We start from the raw sequence: 22,489 nt of genomic DNA, 5'->3' as shown, positions 1-22,489 counted from the left end.
AAAGACTTATTTCTTCTCTTTCTCTGATACTGGGGATATCTGCAGTGAAGATAGGTCTGAGAATCATAGGTTGCAGAAAGCCTTTCTTCTGGATCTTCTCCCAATACGGTTGTGATCATGCCACCTTTGGACCACTTGATACATTGATGTAGAGTGGATGGCACCACATTCACGTTATGGATTCATGTCCATCCTAGCAGCAGGTTGTAAGTGGGTGGCACATTAACCATATAAAAAAGGACTAAACGAATTGAATAATTGATAAAGTTCTCCAGAAAGACCTTTCCTTTAGTTATTTGTCTGTGATTATTCAATTCATAGATAGTGATTGGATCCGAAATGTATTCCTCTTCTTTGAGGCCCAAAGCCTTGGCAATCATCTTGGGACATATATTGAGGTTGTTGCCTCCATCAACCAACATATGGGGTACAATCATTCCCCTAGTTTTGATGATAATGTATAGCGCATTGTTGTGGAAAGTATGAGGTTTTGGCAAATCCTCATCTGAAAATGTGATCAGCACATTAGTCATGGCCTGGTTGACAACATGGGTCACATCTTCAGGGGTTGTACTGGGTTTTACTTTGATTTTCAACAGCAGGTCATCCAGTACTTGCTGATGCTTGTAGAAGCTTATGCTAAGTCTAGGATTGAGACATTAGATAGGACAGTTAATGGCTTTTGCGTCGATGTCTCTCCCTTCTCCGGAATGGATTTGATGAAGTATTTAGGAAATCCGAGAATTCCCTTAGCAACTTCTGGGGATGCCCTTGCAGGTTCAACAAATACCTTTAGCTTACCAAAGGTTGAGATAAGATCCATCCTTTTGGCGTTGGGTTGCACCTGGTGCAATACTAGGACCTGGTGCTGGACTTGGATATCATCACTAGAGCATGGTTTAATGTGATCTTGCAGTTGAAAAGGCTGTTCAGAGATCACTGCCGCAGAATGTTGATGGAATGGTTGATTTAGGATGTCCATTTTTTCTTCTTTGGAGCTCTCTACCAGAAGATTCTTGTCAATGTAGTCCTGAATAACATTTTTGAGAATGAAACAGTTCACAATATTGTGTCCCACTGTCCGGTGAAACTTGCAGAATTGATCTTTCAACTTCCCCATGGGTACAGGGGGATCGCCCAACCTGGGCAACTTGACCATTTCTTTGGATAGCATGTACTCAAGCGCAGTCTCGAGTGATTGATCAAGAGGAGTAAATTTTCTTTCATAACTCCACCCTTCATGCTTAGTTTTCTCCCGCAGCTTCGGTCCTTGACCTTGCTGTACTGGGGAATGGGCTTTCCTTTCTGATCGCCCTTGGAATTTGAGTTGTTTGCACCATAGCAATAGTCTTTCTTTTGCCCCTTATAATGATTGCGACTGTTATTCCTGGCAGAGTAGGTGAAATGAGCTTTCTTTTTCTGCTCATTCTGGTGGCTGTTCTTGGTAAAGACAAAGCCCTTATAAACTCCATTTTCCATGCTTAGCTCGAGTCACTCGGCTTGTTCTGTCAACTCAATGAAAGTTCTGGATGGTGAGGTAAAAATTAAACCTCTCAAAGGTTGCGAAAAATTATTAAGGACCAGTGACAATGCGTGTCCCTCTGATATTGGATCCTTCATTTTGTTATAAGCTGACCTCCATCGATGAATGAAATCCCTAGCCTTCTCATTTTCTCTCTGCCTGAGGTTGCAAAGATAACTCAATGTTAGGAGTGCCTCCGTGTTGAACATAAATCACTCAATGAATAAATTCACCACCTTATCAAATTCCTTTAACTCAATGGGGTTAATGTGTTCCGCATAACATTTTGCAATGGTTTCTTCTAGGCTGTGGGGGAAGCAAATGAATAGAGACTTGTTGTCTCTCTTGAACTTAGAGCATTCAACAAAGAACATGGCAAGGTGCGCTTTGGGGTCGCCAAAACCTTTGAACTTGATGAATTTTCTAGGAAGGTTTTTAAGATTATCGTCCCCTTCTAAGCCATCATAAAAATCTTCACTTGTGAAAACTTTCTTGCCCTTGTTGCGGGCTTGTAGATCCTTGACTGCTCTTGCCATTTCCTTTAATTGGACTTGTAGTGGATCTTTTATGACTTTATCCTTCAGCTTGCAGGCAACCCCTTGCTCCTTAGCAGATTTTTGGAATGTTGGCATTATCTCGCATTCTTCGTCAGTATCTTCTGCTGATTCCACTTCATCGGAAGTGTCTTCTGGCTGAACACGCTTCTTGAAAGCTTTCACTAATTTTTTGGCCATGCGACCTTGGACTTTTTGTCTGAATGGATTCTTTTTTGAGCTGATCCCGGCCTGCTCGCTCATCATTTTGTTCATCATCTTTTGGAACATGACATATATTTGGGGATCGATGCTATCGTCGTCTTGTTGGCCCTGACTCCTGACTGAACGTAGGGAGTCCATCTCTTCTTTTAAAGCTGATGAGTATATGATGGGCTGAGATGTTGTTTTTCTTCCTGACCTTGTCTGAACCATCAAATGTGGGGAGCGCTCTCTGCAGGGCAAAGACTGGGTTAGACTCTGGGGCATGGTTTTCATTGAGAAGAAAATATTTGATGAAAATATGGTAGACAATTGAAAGACTATCCCATTAAGTCATCGTGGGAGTCACGATAATTGCGTTGCCCTTCTTTGCGAGAACAAACAACTGAAGATATGCCTTGTTACCTAGGCGAGGTCATCAAACCATGATAGAAAGAGAGGGAATTTATTGAAGAAAAATATTATTTCATTGATGATGAATTTGACAAAGAGGAGGCGAACAAACAATCTGCCACCATTCATAATAGTCAGCAGACATTTTAGGACCCGGGAAGAGAGTGAGGGTGACAAAGGAATCCCAGCCATAGTGGTCGAAATGATATGCTCCGGACCATTATGCAGATGCGAGATCGAATTCTGGCATAATCCCTGATAGTAGCCAAGCTTCTATGTACTGCTGTCTCTGTGAAAACTACCGAACACATCGCTCTGACTGATAATAAGTGTCGAAGAAACACTACAACAAAGCAGTAGATTAGCGACGACCACATTCTCTCGCTAATCCGTCGCTACGCATGTTAGCGATGGATTAACGACAACGAGGCGACGGTATGCTTAAGTCGCGAATATTTCAACGCTAACTGGCGACATATTTATTCCGTCGCCAGGTCCGTCGCTAATTGCGACGGACTAACAAGCGCTATATTCCATCGCCAATCCGCCGGTACTAAACGACGACCACGGCTTCGCGACGGATTTACTTCCGTCGCTATGCCGTCGCTAGATTTATATGATTAGCGACGGATGGTTCCGTCGCTAATCCGTCGCAAACACGAAAAAAATTAAAAAAAATTTATTTGAAAATTAAATACCGAGAACGGTATAATTTATATTTCCTGTACAATTTATATTTCCTGTAAATAAAAAACAAACCACACAAAAAATTCCATATAACAAGAATCTACAACAATTAATTGTTCCACCTTAAAATTAACAAGTTTAATTATTTACAATTCAACAATTATAATTAGGAAACATAAAAAAATAGAACTTCTTCAACACAGTTCTCTAATCATCGCCAAGATTTTGTGCGTCTTCTTGTTCATTGTCTTTATCTGTCCCTTCAGCTCCACTACGCTGATTATCGCTTGCATCCTACACAAGAAAAGAACAGTCAGTATTGATAAACAAAATATAATAAAATAAATTACACACTATATGTGATTCTACTATGTGCTCATGTGTGATCTAAGGCAATAAAAAAACTCTATATGTGATTCTATCATGCTCATATGTGCTCTAAGGCAGACAAAAAGTTATATATATATATATATATATATATATATATATATATATATGATTCTATCATGCTCATATGTGTGCTAAGGCAGTCAAAAAATTGAATATGTGATTATAGCATGCTCATATGTGTTCTAAGGCAGCTAGAAAAACTCTATATGTGATTCTACCATGCTCAGATGTGCTTTAAGGCAGGCAAAAAACTATATATGTGATTCGATCATGCTCGTATGTGTGCTAAGACAGTAAAAAAATTGAATATGTGATTATAGCATGCTCATATGTGCTCTAAGGCAGGCAAAGCAAAAAAAATTATATGTGATTCTATCATAAATGATATATGTTCTAAGGCAGTAAAAAAACTCTATATGTGATTTGTGCATGCTCATATGTGTTTTAAGGTAGTCAAAAAACTGAATATGTGATTATAACATGCTCATATGTGTTCTTAGGCAGTCAAAAAACTGAATATGTGATTATAACATGCTCATATGTGCTCTAAGGCAATAAAAAAACTCTATATGTGATTCTATCATGCTCATATGTGTGCTAAGGCAGTCAAAAAACTGAATATGTGATTATAACATGCTCATATGTGTTCTTAGGCAGTCAAAAAACTGAATATTTGATTATAGCATGCTCATATGTGTTCTTAGGCAGTAAAAAAATCTTTATATGTGATTCTATCATGCTCATATGTGTTCTAAGGCAGTCAAAAAAACTTTATATGTGATTCTATCATGCTCATATGTGTTCTTAGGCAGTCAAAAAACTGAATATGTGATTATAGCATGCTCATATGTGCTCTAAGGCAGTCAAAAAAACTCTATATGTGATTATAGCATGCTCATATGTGCTCTAAGGCAATAAAAAAACTCTATATGTTATTATAGCATGCTCATATGTGCTCTAAGGCAGGCAAAAAACTCTATGTGATTCTATCATGCTCATATGTGCTCTAAGGCAGACAAAAAGTTATATATGTGATTCGATTATGCTCATATGTGTTCTAAGGTAGACAAAAAAATGAATATGTGATTATACCTGAGAGGGACCTGGAATCGAAGATCCACTGTTCAGAACAAGATTGTTGATCTCATTTCGAAGAAAGGGGGCGACGGTGTATTGGAAGTAGTTATTCAGTGATTCATTAACGATCTGACGTACATCATCACCAGAAAGAATAGTCAGCTGCTTGGAGCTTATGTCGGTGCAAGAAGTCGGTGAGCCGTAACTGGAAGAAGCAATAACTGGTGAAGTGTTCATATTACTCCCAAACCCGAACACGCGACCTTTTTTGGGTTCACCTGCTGCAGTCACCCATGCTGTAGGATCAAATGATGGATGCTGAGTAGCGTCATCGCCATATCGCTCTACCATCTGTTGCTCATATGCCTCCTACAAAATAATGTTTAAAGTATTCATTAATAATTAATGATAACATTATGATAACTTGCATATATATTGCAATGATTATTAATAGAATTAATACATACCGTTGTCGTTCTCGCCTTCTCTGATACGAAGACTCTCGTGGTCTTCCGTTTATGTGTTTCAACAAACACATCCTTATATGGTACACTGCCTCCTTTTTCTGCTTCCTGCGAAGTTAAATAACAAAAAATTTAGTACACAAGTTTGCAACAATACTTATAAAATTAATATTATATATTATTGAGTTACCATTTTCTTCAGGTGACTCCCAAATGTCCTAGATCCACCTGTGTGTAGATGGGCTTCGGGCATCTTCGATCGATTTTGTGCAGCCTTCGCAGAGCGATTTCTAAATGCTTCTCCCGCCCACTTATCGCACATTTCATCCCAGTAATCTCTCCTGATAGTGATAGGACCATGGCCCTTCCATAATAATGGATCATCTACTACGCCAGATATTTTTTTTGCTGCAGTCTTCATAGTGTGCAACATGTCTGCAAATCGATTGGCAGCCACCTTCTGCCACACCTTCCTTGCATCATTTTCTTCCACCGTAGTTGCGAAGCGATTCGAAGCCTACAAATATTTTCAGAAAGTTAGTAGACATTACTTAAATAAATTAAATATGAAACACATTAACTATGAGGAACAACTGTATACCATGAATGAGGACCACAATCTGTCTAACACCTCCTTTGGGTACTCTTTCCATTAAGCAACTGGTCCTGGTAGATGTTGAAGAAGTGAATTCCTAATCTCCCGTACTACTTCTTGTGGCTCAAACTTCGTGCTGCACATAAATTGTTTCACAGTAAATATCAATATAAAATATTTAAAAGATATGCAATAATTGAAAACAAAATACTTACGGTCGATTATCGATATACACTATTCGAATGAGTCTTCTTGTGCCAGCTTGAGAAGACCCTGTTTCCTGTGTTGGCTCTTGACTTGTGTGATCAACTGGTGTAGGTGGGTCATGTACAGGCGCAACATCATCTGTAAAAAAATACATTAGAAATTCTCAGAATGCGCATTTGAACTAATCAAGCGTCCAATTAGTTATATGATATACTTATCATAGGAGCCCGTGAAGATGAAGGTTGAGCCTGACTACTACTGAATGAGCGACCACTATAACCTCTACGAACCATATTCTAACAAATAACATATGTCATACAATACATTCAAATAATTCACATCAAGTATTACAATGCATTCAAGTCATTCACATCAAGCATTGCAATGATTCAAATTATTCGCATCAAGTATTACAATGCATTCAAATAATTCAAATCATTCACATCAAGTATTACAATAATTCAAATCATTCGTTGCATAAATTATAATACATTCAAATAATTGAAATCATTCACATCAAGTATTGCAATGCATTCGAATCATTCGTATCAAGTATTACAATACATTCAAATAATTCAAATCATTCACATCAAGAATTACAATGCATTCGAATCATTCGTATCAAGTATTACAATACATTCAAATAAAATTTTTAATCATTCACACCAAGTATTGCAAAACAACTCACATCAAGTACTGCAATGCATTTAAATAGAGGTTTGTAGTATAAGATTTTGCTCACTAGCTTGAGAATTCTTCTTCGTCACTAGTTTGACTTTCTTCTTCTTCTTCTTCTTTATTGTTTGCCCATCCACTTGGTACATCATTTGGATCACATTCCTCTATGAATTTTTCATCGGCCAATGGAGATATGACATGCATATCATGCACAACATCATGACCATAAGCGAAGTCATAGACAACATCTGATTGATAGTAATCGCTGTCTTCAGCTAACTCATCTTCCTGTAACTGATCATACTCGGGGTATAGTTTGGACTTCACCTTGCAAACTGCCCACCATTCATTTCTATCTGACTTTTTTATACTTCGATATGAAGTATAATAAACTTGTTGAGCTTGCGAGGCTAATATGAATGGTTCATATGTTCCAAACCTGGATTTATGATTCACCTCCACAATGCCTGAAGCTTTGTCGAGTCTTGTTGCAGTTGGATCAAACCAATGACACTTGAATATCGTAACTCTGTTATTCATGCCTAAGTAAGTCAACTCCATTATTTCCTCTATAACACCGTAGTAATCATGTTCATTTTCACCGTAGCTGCTACCCTTGACACACACGCCACTATTTATCGTTGATTTGTTTATACCGTAGTCTTTTGTATGGAATCGATAACCATTTACGATATACCCGTTGTAGCATTGCACAACTTTGGTCGGACCATTTTCTAAATCACATATTCCTTGATCTTTAACATCACCATGGCGAACCTACGCACAGACATAAACAATGATTGTGATCACGATCAATTAAGTAACTTAGTGTTGTTTATAAGTACAAAATTTATGTTAGCTTCTTTACCAATTGTTTCAACCACTCCACAAACTTAGTTTCACGTTCTTTTTGTACTTCTGCATCAGTGAGATGTGAAACTTCTTTTTGCAACTCCAGATCAAATCGTCTGCAAACCACAAATACTTATATTACCGAGCCATGTATCTACATATAGAACATAAAAGGATTTATAATTGAGTTGCATATACATATACTTACTTGATGTATGGGTCGATCGCTGAGCAATTAAAAAGAATATAGATGTGTGTTGCATCTTGCTCTCGATCTGTCAATAGCCTTGATCGATAACTACCAAATGCATGCCCAAGTGGTTGAAATATCGACAGCTTGTCAGCTACAGTTACTTGTTCTCCATCATCGTTACAGGGCAGGCATGTGTAACGTGTTGAAATATGAGATTCGAAGTACATAGATGAGAAATTTGAAATCTCTTCTAAAGTGTACGCCTCACAAATAGAGCCTTCTACTCTTGCTTTATTACGAACCTTTTTTTAGGTCATCCCACAGTACTTTTAGTTCATCAATCAATGGCCTTAGATATACATCAAGATTTTGGCCAGGTGAAGTCGGACCAGGGATCAACAAAGACAAGAAAAGATTTGGACGTTTCATACACAAGCTTGGTGGAAGGTTGTATGGAGTTACAAATACTGGCCAGCATGAGTATGGAGTTGATTTACCCCCAAATGGATTAAATCCATCTGTATATAGACCGAGTCTAACATTTCGCACTTCCATTGCGAAGTTCTGATGAGTACGATCAAAGTGCTTCCAAGCTTCAACATCAACAGGATGCGTGATCTTGTTTTCATCGTGTCGAACTTTATTTGCATGCCATCTCATATGTTTAGCTGTCCTTGAAGACATATACAATCACTGCAATCTAGGAGTGATAGGAAAGTAGCGGAGTGACTTGTATAAAACTTCCTTTGATCTCGTGCTACCATTGCCTTTTGTCTTTGGCTTGAACCGAGGATGCCCACATGACGGGCATGATATGTTGTTTTCCTGCTCCTTGAAATACAACATGCAGTGATTTGGACAAGCATCAATCTTTTTGTAACCCATACCTAGAGCGTTGACCATAACTTTCGCACGATAGAAATTTTGTGGCAATTTCTCATCTTTAGGCAACATACTCTTCACAATCATGTACAAATGGTCAAAACATGATTGACTCAAATTATACTCGGACTTCAAATTCATTAGTTGAAGAACTGCAGACAAGATAGTGTGACTCTCACAACCGTTCCAAAGTAGCTTATCAGCATCTCTAAGTAAATCATAAAATCTACTAGCTGCATCGTTTGATGATTCTTCATCTACGATAGTTCTTACATCACTAGAACTCATAGCAGAACCCAATTTTGTTCCTGAGGCATCAAATATCAAATTCGTATATGGATTATCGTGCACCACATTCACCCGTGCATCAAAATCGTTTCTAAATTCTTTTCCATGAAACGTCCACTTCTGATAATCACTCACAAAACCCTTCCTGTATAGGTGATGTCTAACGCCATGAGGTTCTACAAATCGATTATTCTTACAAATCTTGCAGAGACACCTAATCCGACCTGTGGGATCTACTGTACTGACACTTGTCATTGCAAATTCAATAAAACTGTCAACACCATCCATATATTCATGCGATAACTCATTGTCCACTATCCTACGATACATCTATTCACGGTTTGCAGTCATTTTGTCGTATGATGTTACGAATAGTATCCTAACCAGTTAAAAGAGAACCATCAGAATGCTATGATGAAGAAAATATCAAATTTATCATGCAATATATGATGTCATACAATCACAAGAATTATGATGCATGCATTGATAACTTAATATTTTCATGTGCAAACTATTCATGACACGATACATTCATTTGAAGCATGCTTTCAGTATACAATTTCACATGGAAGACATAATCAAATTGAAAGTAACTACATGTAAGCATGGATACAATCACATCAAACATTGCAATACATCGAAATAATTCATATCAAACAAATGTCAAACATGTACCTGCAGCAAACACACTTCAATATCCCACTAACTACTACCATGCCTTGCATGGACTCCGTACTCCAAAAATAAGAACACTTCCATATTCATACATTAAAATCATGCTCAGCATGATCTCCAAACTCCAACAAAGCAGTCCTAGATATCAACAACTAAGTGAGTGTGTGAACAATAAAGTGTTACATTCAATAAATTAAATAACATGTGATGCGCTTGCATTGTTTTTGTCACTTACTTACCACGGGTGGCGGGGCACAAGCGAGTTCCGTTGAGAAATCTGCAAAAAACACTGTGTTAAAATGAATATTGAAGCTAATTAGGGAAACACAAACACTTATGCAATGCAAAAAACAACTAAACTGATGATGATATATCTAATGATGAAATGCGATGAAATAAAGTGTGCAAGTAATGTACTGCAATGAATATTGAAGCTAATTAGGGAAACACAAACACTTATGCAAAGAAAGCAAAAAGACTAAACAGAACTTTTACAAGAATGGAAAACTAAAAGATTAACAAAAATTAGCAGAACAAGAAATGCAGACAAGGAATTATCTAAACATGAAATGCAATGATAAAAGCAAACACAGAAAAATGAAACAAGAAAATAACGAGAAAAACACAATTGGAAATTGAAATACAGGAAAACAGAAAAATGAACTTGTAAAAAAATTCAGGAAAATAAAATTTGAATGAAATAGACATAAAAAAATCAGATAAAAGCATGAAACATAAAACTGGACAAACAAAATTTTGAATGAAAGAAAAGAAAACAGGTAAAAATTAAAAACAGGAAATTAGAACTAGAAATTAAAAGCAGGAACAATTAGCAACAGAAAAAAAAAACTAAAAACTATACCTAATGTAAACAGTAAAGCAAATAGAAAATTACTGAAAATTCAGAAAAGAAAAACAGGTAATGCAATGCTGAAAAAGAAAGCAAACAGGAACCGACTCAATTGAAAAGCAAGAAATTCAACAATGATAAAAAAATAAAAAATTGACATCAAACAAGACATAAAATGAAAATCAGATTTATGCTAAAGATGAAAACAAGAATTGGAATAGTTCGAGAATTAGGAAACACAAATCTATTACGATGACTGAATCATAATGCAGAAACACTGAATTAAAAACAAATAGAGACAATTGAATGTAAACTGAAAGTGTAATGCAGAAAAAAAACACAAGAAATAAAAAAAACATGAAATTGACGTATGTAAAACAAGAAAAATTAACAATGAACAACAACAATCGACAAACAATGAAAATAAAAACTCAGATCTATGAACCGATTAAAAAAATTTGCACATGCTTAAGACGGGAAACAGAGAAACAAATGCTAATTCGATCTATTGTTTTTTTCTTTTTTTTTTATTTCTCTTGTTTTTGTTTTTTATTTATTCTGTTTTATACAGAATTAATGGAAGAAGAAGAAAATGCAGATGAAGAAGAAGAAGAAGAAGAAGAATGAAGATGACTTACCGTACCGGAAATGATTACCTGCGCGTCGCCGGGCGGTGGCGGGAGGCTAACGGGGAGCGGCGGCTAGCGAGCGGTGGACGGCTGGCGAGCGGCGGCTGGCGAGCAGTGGACGGCTGGCGAGCGGCGGCTGGCGAGCGGTGGACGGGGAGCGGCGGCTGGCGAGCGGTGGACGGGGAGCGGCGGCTAGCAAGCGGCGGCGGCCGGGCGGTGGCGAGAGCCGACGGGCGGCGGGCGGGAGCAAGACAACGAAACAGAAAAAAGAGAAAGAGGGATGGGATTAGGGATTTACGCGACATTTAGTGACAGAATTATTCCATCGCTAAGCCGTCGTAAATCAAAATACCAAAACAACGACGTAATATAGTCTGTCGCTACGCCATCGCTAATTAGCGACAGATTAGCAACAACAAAGTTCCCACTCTAAATCCATCATTAAAATGGTGTTCTTGTAATAAGAATTAGCGACAAAAAATTACAGTCGCTAATCCGTCACTAAGTAGCGACGGATTAGCGAGAAAAGTTGTTTCCTCGCTAATCCGTCGCGAATTAGCGACAAATTGTTTCTCTAGCTAATCTGTCGCTAATTCGCGACGGAAAAAATCCGTCGCAAATTTCTGCCGCTAATTAACAATTTTCTTGTAGTGAAAGGTCCCAGTAACTTGAATCACTTGCCATAAGCATACATGTATCTGGGAGGAGATATCTGGCAATCAAAGTAGTCCCACACGATTTCTTCTTATGGGGTATTGTCGATCATGGATCGGTATTGTGCAACTAGAAGGAGCTCCTTGTCGTTGTATCTGAAAGAACTTGCTCGAGTCAGAACATGCTGGAAAAACCAAGATTGAAGCGCATAAGTGCACCCTTCGACTAGAATGGACTCTCTGAGTGTGAATCGAGTCAACCCTCAGCACAAAAAGATGAGTGCTACCATGGCTATGGAGAGACGGCTGGTCTGTCGACTTTCCCATCTTCGCAGGAGCTGGATTATTCTGATGTCCACGTAGTTATGTCCGTCTGGGAAGAAGGTCAGTCCTATGGTGCATAGAACCATTGCGTGTTGAATTCTCTCTCGAGCTATTCTGGATAGTGAGCTAACTTCGGCAAAGGTCCCATACTGACGGTATAATTCGAGCAAATCAACATATTCATTTCCATCCATTTTGATCAGAGGCCAAGATCGACAACTTGTCAAGCGAGTTAGGGCATCTCGGGGATCCAAACCCTTGACATTGATTAAGAGTTGTTGCTCCAACGGATCTCCGGGTTGACCAGTTGGTTCAGGTAATCCCATGATTTCTGAGAATTCATCCATCAACAGGGTCATCTCCCCCCATGGGAATCAAAAGGTACAGGTATGAGGATTCCACCGCTCTACCATTGCATGGATCAGATTGCCATTAATTGTATGCTTCCCCACTGTAGATGCCAGTTCTAATCCGCACCTACTCAAATGGTTTGAGAACATTCGAGAAAAGCTTTTGAGCCATGAATAATACCATCGGGGAATGAAGGATCCGGTGCTGAGAGCTCGGTGTTCAGGAAGACCTTGTCGCACCTTATAGGAGATGTGACCTTAGAGAAAGATATGATCAAGTTGATTGGATGCCATTAGACTGAAAAATAGAGAAAAACTTGGAATCAGACTTAGGTAAAATATAGAAATTTTGGAAAATTGCAGGCAGGATAAAAATGAGGTTGGAAAATTCGAGATCGAGTAGAACAGAAGAATGAAAAATCGCCTAGAGTTTTGAGGAAAAGTAGATAATTTGGGAAATCATCCAAGGTTTTGGAAAAAAGAAAATATTTTATAAAAAGATGGAAAATGAGGTATTTGAAAAATCGTCCAGTATATTTGGAAAAATGGGAAAATAAGAGAAAATGAGAGAAAGTGAAATACATATAATCACACCTTGCATAAACAATTATGCACATACAACATTCCATAAGAGGCTGACTCTAAATGCACCATTTTAAAAATGATTGTAGGACCCTAATCCTGCTAGGTTCAAATCATCTTTGTCCCATCAACTTATGCTGATATACTCGAGTCGAGCCCCGAAGTACAGGGCATAAATTTTTTATCTTCAGTTCTAAGCTTGTGTTTTCCCAATATCCTTGAGCGCCTATCGATATACTTCAGACTATGACCCTTAGTACGTGGTAGGAGGTGTCAGCCCAAATAAGTGGCCCAGTTGTGAGGCTTTGTCCCAAACTATGGTTTTGAAAAAAAGCCAAGCAATGTGAAGACCAGGTAGAGATAGGTAAGGTGGTTTGGAAAAATGAGTACATGCAAGAAATAAAAGGCTCTAAGACCTAAAGAGATAAATTTTAAATTTTTTGAAGAAGCATACATTGTTTACATTCATATCCTAAATTGAGGAGGGTTATATGAGACCTAAGTCTATGTGAGCATGAATATACCTCCTCAATATGGTCTTACCAAACCATGCTTAGTCTATATGCAATTCATGTCAGCTGGGTCAAAAATCTAGGCTCCTAGGTTTGCATGATATCAAAAATTAAAAGCTAACATTTTTAGAACACAATTTTGATAATGGAGCTAAGCCAAGCACATAATTGATCAAACAAGGACAGGTTCCATCACGGTCGCCAAACCTATTATCATCGTAAAATTTTTCCCTTTCCTGCGAGAGAGAGGGGAAAAGATTCTGTGAGTCAAACTTGACCAAAGTTTGAAAATGATTTTGAAAATACTCGCCTCCGTTTTGAAAATAGCGAGAAAATTCCGTAGAATGGGGCTCGCCTGTCGGTACGAGGTTCAACCGTTCCTGGCGCCTTTACTAAGGGTAATTGAACCAAGGATCTAAAATGTGCTTAGCTTAACTTAATTACCAAAATTGATGTTCTATCCTAAATGCACAAAGAATCAGGCATGTGCTATGAAATTTTGCAAAAATGCACATTGAAAAACATGATGTTTGCCTCTAAAAATATCTTGGAAAAGGATGGAAACTATTTCTGAGAAAAGAAAGAGGGATCAATTTCCTAAAGAAACCTTGATAAAAGGATTTTGATTGAAAATAATCTTGAGAAAACTCCGAGGATTTAAGAAAAATCAATTTTCTTATTCTTGGAAAATGATATTTGGAAAGTCAAGAATTGGATTTGGAAAATAGTTGAAATTTCTTGGAAAATTGAAAGAGATTTCAAGAAATTTTGTGAGAAAAGGTATTTCCTAAGAATTTCAACTTTGGTGATTTGAAAATTGACTTTGGAATTTGGAAAATCATTAAGAAATCCTGGAAAACCCTTTTTGAGAATGGAAAATTCAAAATTTGAGAAAATTTTGAAGGAGTTTTAGGGTATCCTTGAGAAATCAATTTTCTTGAAAAAGGATTTTCTTGATTTTATCAAAGAAATGCATATAATTCCATGATGCAAGCTAGCTTAAATGAATGAATGCAACTTTCTGAAGATATTTTGGGAAATTCTGAGGAAATCACTTTAAAATGTGCATTTTAGAATTGAATTAAGGTAACTTCATTATATATTTCCGACTATGGCCGCAAATATACTTGGAATTTAACTCCACTTCTAGAATACTTTGCAAAAAATAAAAATATGCTATGATTTTTGAAAATAGCCTAATAGTGTAGGATCGATGTGGCTAATATGAAGATGATAAATCTGGGTCTCATCTGTATTCTGACCATGGCCATAAATACGAACTGCACAGAGTTTGTCAACTCCCTAAGAGCTAGTGCACGTGCCATCCTTGGTTATAGCCAAATTTTTCAAGTACTTTCACAACATAATGAGATTGGGAAATAACTATACCATTAACTGAACAAGTCGACTTTAAGCCTAAGATCACATTTGCAACACCTATATCATTCATATCAAATTTACTACTAAGAAACGACTTTGTCTCATTCACAATTCCCATATTGGAACCAAACAATAGAATATCATCTACATACAGGCATAAAATACTACATGCATCACTTTTGACTTTGCAATAAACACATTTATTAGATTCATTGACAACAAAGCCAAATGATAAAATAGCATTATCAAACTTCTCATGCTATTGTTTAGGGGTTTGTTTTAGTCCATATAATGACTTAACAAGTCTACAAACTTTATTTTCATTACCAAGAGCCACATAACCCTCAGGTTGATCCATATAAATCTCTTCTTCAAGATCGTCATGTAAAAAGGCAGTCTTCACATTCATTTGATGGACTGAGAGATCATAAATGGAAGTCAGTGCAATAAGCATCCTAATTGTGGTCATTCGGGTAACCAGAGAATATGTGTCAAAATAATCTATTCCCTCCTTTTGTTTGAACCCCTTGGCAACCAGTCTCGCCTTATATTTATCAATGGATCCATCTAGTTTTAACTTCTTCTTAAAGATCCATTTTCACCCAATAGTGGAACTACCACGAGGGAGGTCAACCAGTTCCCAAGTGCCATTAGATATAATGGAGTCCATTTCACTCTTTATGGCTTCTTTCCAATGCCTTGCTTCAGGTGAAGCCATAGCATCTCGGAAAGTGGGGGGATCATCCTCGATAAGGTAAGTAATATAATCACTTCCCAAATCCTTGATAATTTGAGGTCTCTTGCTCCTTCTTGGTTCAACCACTTCTTCAGACTCAATTGGTCTAGGGTGAGAATAAAATGACTCAACCTCCACATTTGTCATCCTTTCCACATGTTCAGAAATGAAACTAGAAGTTGAAGGTATATCTATAGAAGAAAGATTATGAGGTACACCAACTTTCATGAGAAATACATCCCCAAAGAATTTAACTTATTGAAGCTCAATAATAGAGTTTACATCTATGCCAGATATCTCAGACTTAATTACTAAGAACTTATAGGCATAGTTGTTCTCTACATAACCCAAAAAGACAACATCTACGGTTTTAGGACCCAGCTTCTTCCTTTTGTATTTTGGGACAACTATCTTTGCAAGACACCCCCACACTTTAAGGTATTTCAAGCTAGATTTCCTATTTTTCCAGAGTTCAAATAGGCTACTGTTCTTATGCTTCTGAGGAACTCTATTCAGAATATGGCAAGTCGTATTCAGAGCATCCCCCCACATATAGGTGGGTAATCCATAACTCCCAAGTAGAGCATTTATCATGTTAGTTAGGATTCTATTCTTTCTTTCTACAATCTCATTAGATTGAGGAGAATATGGAACAATAAACTCATGAACTATGTCAACAGATTTGCAATATTCATCAAGTTTGTTAGAGGTATATTCTCTCCCTCTATTAGACCTCAATCTTTTAAATTTTATATCAGTTTGTGTTTCTACTTCATTCTTAAAATTAAGAAACTTATCAAAAGCTTCATATTTTGATTTTAGCAGATACATAAAATAGTATTTAGTGCCATCATCTATAAAAGTGATAAAGTACTTTTTATGATTCTTAGTTAACACTTAATTAAACTCACAGATATCTGTGTGCACCAGATACAATATTTCAGAATCTCTAACAATCGTATGAAATGGTTTCCTACATTGTTTTGCTTGTACACAAATTTCATATTTTTTAGTTTTATCTATGGAATGCTCGGGAATCATCTTCAAGTTCATCATGCGTTTTATAGAATTAAAATTCACATGACTCAATCTATTATGCCACAAATCAGATGATTCTATATTATAAGCAACATTAGACAATGAATCAAAAGAAACATCATTCTCTAATTTATTACTGCAAACATGTTCAACTCAAAGTTTAAATAAACTATCATCTAAATACCCCTTGCCAACAAAGGTTTTAGAATATAAAATAACAACTTTATTATATTTAAAATTAAATTCATAACCCTCTCTAACTAGACATGAACCATTTAAAATGTTCATTCTAACTATAGGCACATGGTGCACTCTGTCTAGAGATAGAACTCCTCCTAAAGGAAACTTCAGATCCACGCGTCCAATCCCTAACACTTTTGCAGTCGTTGAGTTGCCCATAGTTACGAATTTGCTTGCAGCAGCCTGATATGAGACAAAGACAAACTTATCAGCACAAACATGCATATTAGCCCCAGTGTAAACCGACCACTCAGTCGGCTCATAAACATGATAGATTTGCGGGTTAATAGAAACATACTCAGTACTGGTCCCAACGACCTCAGTCACCATATTGACTTGAAGCATTCTATCTGTGGTCCTATGAGCCTTGGCCTTCTTGGAAGGACATTCCTTAGCCCAGTGCCCAACTTGTCCACAGTTCCAGCACGGTTTGTTCTTTGCCTTCTTTTGGATTTTGGCCTTAAGTTTAAATTGGTTTTTCATTGAGGTTTCGGTTTTTGTCATTTGCCTTTAAAAGATCCGGTCATCATATTCACTTTAGGTTGTTCAGTTGGCATCACAACTTGTTTCTAACTGCTATGTTGTTCCTCAATGGCTATGGTTACCATAAGATCATCTAAGGAGATCTTTCCTCTACGATGCTAGACTGTTAGATCATATTTCAGATCAAATCATTTCACAATTAACATCATGATAGAATTCAGAATAGGTATAAACACGATAATCATGATTAACAGTCGATCAAAACATAAACAGGGAGCAAACATGTCAATTTCTATATTATACCAAAATCCAGACAAATGCAAATGACCAAACAGATGCATAGAACATAATGAAAACAACAGTAACATGTTAATATTATGTAATAGGCTAAGGCGTATGAAAGTACTCCCCTTAGAGAAGATTCGCCCCCACATATGGTGCAAATAGGGTATGGCGTCCTTCCCCAGGATACAATAGCCTCGACAATCCGGATCGGTGCACTCCAATGGTAGATCATCCTTCGAAGACAACCTCTCGGAACTACTATTGCAAAAAACCCCTTTCTAAGAAACGCAAGAGAGCGAGCGAGAGAGAGATAGCAGTAGGGAGAGAGAAAATGAAGTTCACAAGAGTCAGGTGACTTCCTATATCTGTAACTCCAACCCTAACCACATTTTATAACCCACGAACGGTTACAAAATGTGGAAGAGACCCGTTACATAATATGAGGGGTCGTGATCCGATAACGGATCGATCCATTATCCATTTCTCTTAACCCATTATTTAATCCAAATAAAAAAACAATAATGAGGGACAAAAAGATTATTGGACTGTGAATGGATATGGCCTTAAAGGCCAATTACCCAAACTCGAACCGACCCGGCATGGCACGGCGGGTGCGCGCGCACGTGCGTTTGTATGGTAGTCATCCCACTCCCTTATTCTTTGGAACAAATGTTAGAATCTCCATGTAGGTTATAAAGCCCACAACTTTCTTGAAATCCTTCAATATGGGACTATTCCACATCATCAAAGTCCAAACACACTCCATAAAGGAGTGGTCCCCATGTTTTTTTTCTTTATTTGAATTCCCTTTTCTCCTCTTCCTACACCCAACATAATGCCCAATCAGAATTCTGCATTTCTTTTTTCCCATTAATTATTAGTAAATTTTTTTTTTCATTCACAAAAGAATTACAGCTCTTAGGAGAGACCCATTTACGCATCAAACGCTGAATCCAAATTATGTTTCTTAAGGTAAGTTTGGTTTGTTGTGCCACATGTGACTCCAAATCAAACTTGATTTGATGTAACCTAAACCAGAAAGCAACTCTCATTTGTAAAGGCAAATGAGTGTCCATTTGACACCACTAATTTTCTGATGTTTGTTTAGCCAATGCCAATGAGATTCATTCTCTCATTTGCATGATAGTCAAAATCTCATAAGGCAACAAAAATGCAGATAATCTCTGTAAGGCTTGATCCACCAGCCACGCAAAACCATTTATAGAAAAAGCTAGCAGGGGCTATTAGACAATGCATAACTAAGTATTGCAGAAAATGTTTGTTCATTATCAGAGCACTTGCGCTTGTTCACCTTTTTGTAGGTTCCACCAGCAACAAAGGAAAATCGGTGGCGAAAGTAGTCAGCCAGTTCGAACCTTGCTTCCCCTTTACAAGCTTCACCGGGACACGAAACATCACTGAATTGCTCCTTCATGACCTGTCCCATATCAAATGGATCCAATCCAAGATATCATCAACTGCCGATCTGGACCAAGCAAGCCTTCCTGCTCGCTCGGGCCTTCCACTAGGTGGCTTGGAGTTCATTGTAACCATTGGCTTGGGCACGCCCAAACAGGATTACATCGTCTTATTCGACATGAGCAGCGATGTGACCTGGGTCCAGTGTGAGCCCTGTCTAAACTCGTGTCTCCCCCAAGAGGGCCCAAGGTTCAACCCTTCTAGCTCACACACATTCCAGTACTATGCCTGCGACGTGCCAGAATGCAAAGAGCTGGTGCTGGAGGGAAACCATGCATCATGTACCTCATGCATGTACCAAGTAAGGTACGATGATGGCTTCGATCATTCATTCAGCTTCTTCGCCTGTGACACCTCGAAGCAGGTTATATGCCCCCTCCTCCCACCCCCCCAAGACGGCCGTTAGCTACATCGCGTGTTCGGGGGTCCCAATGAGTGCCACGTATGTAAGCACGTGTAGCTCGTATCCCCATGTTTGTCAGCATCAGTTAGCATCAGAGTCTGGTGCTGTTGTAAAGACTTAAGTACCCTTTCCTCCATTGGTGCCATAAAAATGATGATTCTAGAAAAGGAGCGATTGCAAAGACTTAAGTGCCCCAAAGATGGTTATAAGACCCAGTCCCTACACTGCAGGATTATCCTAGAAAGGAATCCCCCCTGAAGAAGGCCATGAGCATCAACCCTCTCTCTCTCCCTTCTCTTTCTGCAGCAGACGATCCTACACTGCTCCATCAAGCATTGACTGACCTGCACACTGACTGTAGTATGGTTCAACTTGATGAGTTGTGGAGCCTGATTCAATTTTTTTGGGAGGCCTTGTATAAATTATTTCTTTAATCCCTCTTGTAACTGTCAAAAAAGAGTAATAAAGTGTTTTGTTTGATCGTGACACTCATATGTTTTCTTTGGTTGTTTCTTGCTCGAGGTTTTTGTAACACCCTTTCTTGTGATTTTCTATTTTTTTTTGCTACGCAATTTTCGTAAATCACTACTCGATTTAGTGATTTTTCATTTTTTTTTGCTATGTGATTTTCGTAAATCGCTACTCAATTTAGCGATTTACCCTTTTTTTTGCTATGCGATTTTCGTAAATCGCTACCCGATACAATGATTTACAAAAAATCGCATAGCGATCTGCCATTTTTTTTTGCTACGCAATTTTCATAAATTGCTACTCGATTTTACGATTTGCCATTTTTTTTGCGCTACACGATTTTCATAAATCACTACTGTGTGTAAATCGTAAATCGCAATGCCTAACACCACCCCCTTGAGCACGATCTTCGTCGTGATCAGGCTGTAGTCGCTAGCCGTCCCGATGGCAGTCTTGAGGTCCATGATGGGGAAGCCGAAGAGGAACGTGCCATTCCTGACGCTTGTGTTGAGCAATATCAGGGTGGCCTGGAAGGCATAGCCCTGATCGGAAGTATTGTTGACGGATTATACTTTGAAAGACTCTGTTGTAGGTGTACTAGAGAAAGATTTCGTTGTAGGTGTCCCTCAAAGGCAATGAAGGGGCCACCACAGTCAGTTGCTCGCTAAACGAGGGCAACATTGCGGTAGAAAAAGGATGACAATCATCATTGGAACCCCATCTCTTTGCCTCCCTTAATTTCTTCTCTAGAGAGAGAGAGAGATGGCTTTGCAGTGTTTCACGGAGAAGGAAGAAGAAGAAGATGACGACGAAAAGTTCAAACAGAAAAGAAAAAGAGAGCACTTCAGGTTCGTTTTGTTGTTTAGACTTTGAAGAGTCAACATCATCCTTGACTTTCTGGATGAAGGACATTTTTGTCCTTTTTTGAACTGTTGTTTCCCTTTTTTTGAATGGGGGACATTTTTGTCATTTAATTGAACCGTCGTTTCATGGAAAGAATAACAAGAAAGGGTACTTAAGTCTTTGCAACAACACCAGACCCGATGCTAAGTGATGCCGACATACACAGGAATACGAGCCCCATGTGCTTACGTGGCGCTCATTCAGACCCTCGAACACGCACTGTGGCATTCAGTGCGTCTTCGGGGGAGAACACACACCACCCTCTCGCGACACCTTGACCTTGACGAGTACCGACGTCTTTTCAAATTTTCCATTCGGATGAGGCATGGAGCAAGTGGGACAGTTCGGAATGGAAGCAGGGCTGCTGGGTTTGGGAAGGAATAAGTTATCTGTTGCATCCTTGACAGCCAAGTACTATGATGGTGTATTCTCTTATTGCCTGCCAACACCAAACTCACCCGGATTCTTAACATTAGGGTCCGACCAAGGGTCGAAGTCCACCACATACACACCCTTGCTCGTGCATCCGACCTATTATTTGGTTTCACTGCTGGGGATAAGTGTGGGAGGGAAGAAGCTCCCGGTATCACCTTCGGTGTTTTCGATCTCGGGGATGATACTGGACTCAGGCACCTCGCTCACCCTTCTACCTACACCAGTTTACACTGCACTAAAGACTGCCTTCCATGGTTACATGTCTGGGTACCCTCCGGCTCAGCCTGCCCAACCCTTGGACACTTGCTATAACTTCTCAGGGCACCCAACCATAGAAATCCCCAAGATCATATTTCAGTTTGAGGGAGGGACCAATTTGGTGCTGGACATTAGCACAACCATGATTGGTACGTACTACTGTGGAACAGGCCTGCTTGGCTTTTGCTGAAAGCCCTGTAAAAATAGGGATCATTGGGAGTTGGCAGCAAATGAGAACCCAGGTTGTTCATGACCTAGCCCAGTCCAAAATTGGGTTCAAGCCGGGGGCGTGTAGTTGATGATGATCTTGACCTTGAAATGCCCAGCTTGGTTGAGCTCGGCCTTGCAGTAGTGTAATAAAAGTTTGGTCTTTCGGGAGCTTTGATGTGATGCATGAGTGCATGGTACATGGTTGGAGCCGTACGCGTTGTCCATGAACCAGAGACTGGTGTGTGTTTATTCTACAGGATCTGTTCCATAGGTTGTACAACTGCACCTAACCAATGGTGAATTTGCGTCTAGCCCAATGTTTCAGTATCGGAATCGGACCTGTATAGTTTGGCCAACGATTCAGGTGAATCAACCGATACCGATTTTCGAGTGAATCCGTTCTGAATCGGCCAAAAATAATTATTTTGATGGACTGCACGTGTAGGCCATGCTCGAAAATGTTGGCCTAAGCCAAAGGCTCAAAGCCCAGCAAAATAATTATTTCTCGTTTCTCGTTTGATCTTGGATCTCTAGCATATTTTTATTGCTTCTCGTTTTTTGCAAAATGTGGTTCTTTTATAAGCGAATTGACATGCGTCTGCCTGAACTC

At 38.7% G+C, this 22,489-nt stretch overlaps 1 protein-coding gene across 1 annotated transcript; it reads left to right on the top strand.

Annotated features, from left to right (window-relative positions):
- The first annotated feature begins 548 nt into the window (after positions 1 to 548).
- On the top strand, positions 549 to 21,859 carry LOC149834408 (aspartyl protease AED1-like). The gene is made up of 5 exons (XM_090009356.1): positions 549 to 777; positions 917 to 976; positions 19,043 to 19,563; positions 20,496 to 20,625; positions 21,336 to 21,859. Exons 1-5 carry the CDS (start codon positions 549 to 551, stop codon positions 21,857 to 21,859), a joined length of 1,464 nt encoding a protein of 487 aa, XP_089865482.1.
- Positions 21,860 to 22,489: the final 630 nt, after the last annotated feature.

The sequence above is a fragment of the Nuphar pumila genome, chromosome 6 (genome assembly GCF_984573655.1).
Source record: "Nuphar pumila chromosome 6, dmNupPumi1.hap1.1, whole genome shotgun sequence".
In the NCBI taxonomy this organism is placed as follows: Eukaryota; Viridiplantae; Streptophyta; class Magnoliopsida; order Nymphaeales; family Nymphaeaceae; genus Nuphar; species Nuphar pumila.
The sequence above is the reverse complement of the archived record's forward strand: the minus strand, read 5'-3'. Positions and strand labels throughout refer to the sequence as shown.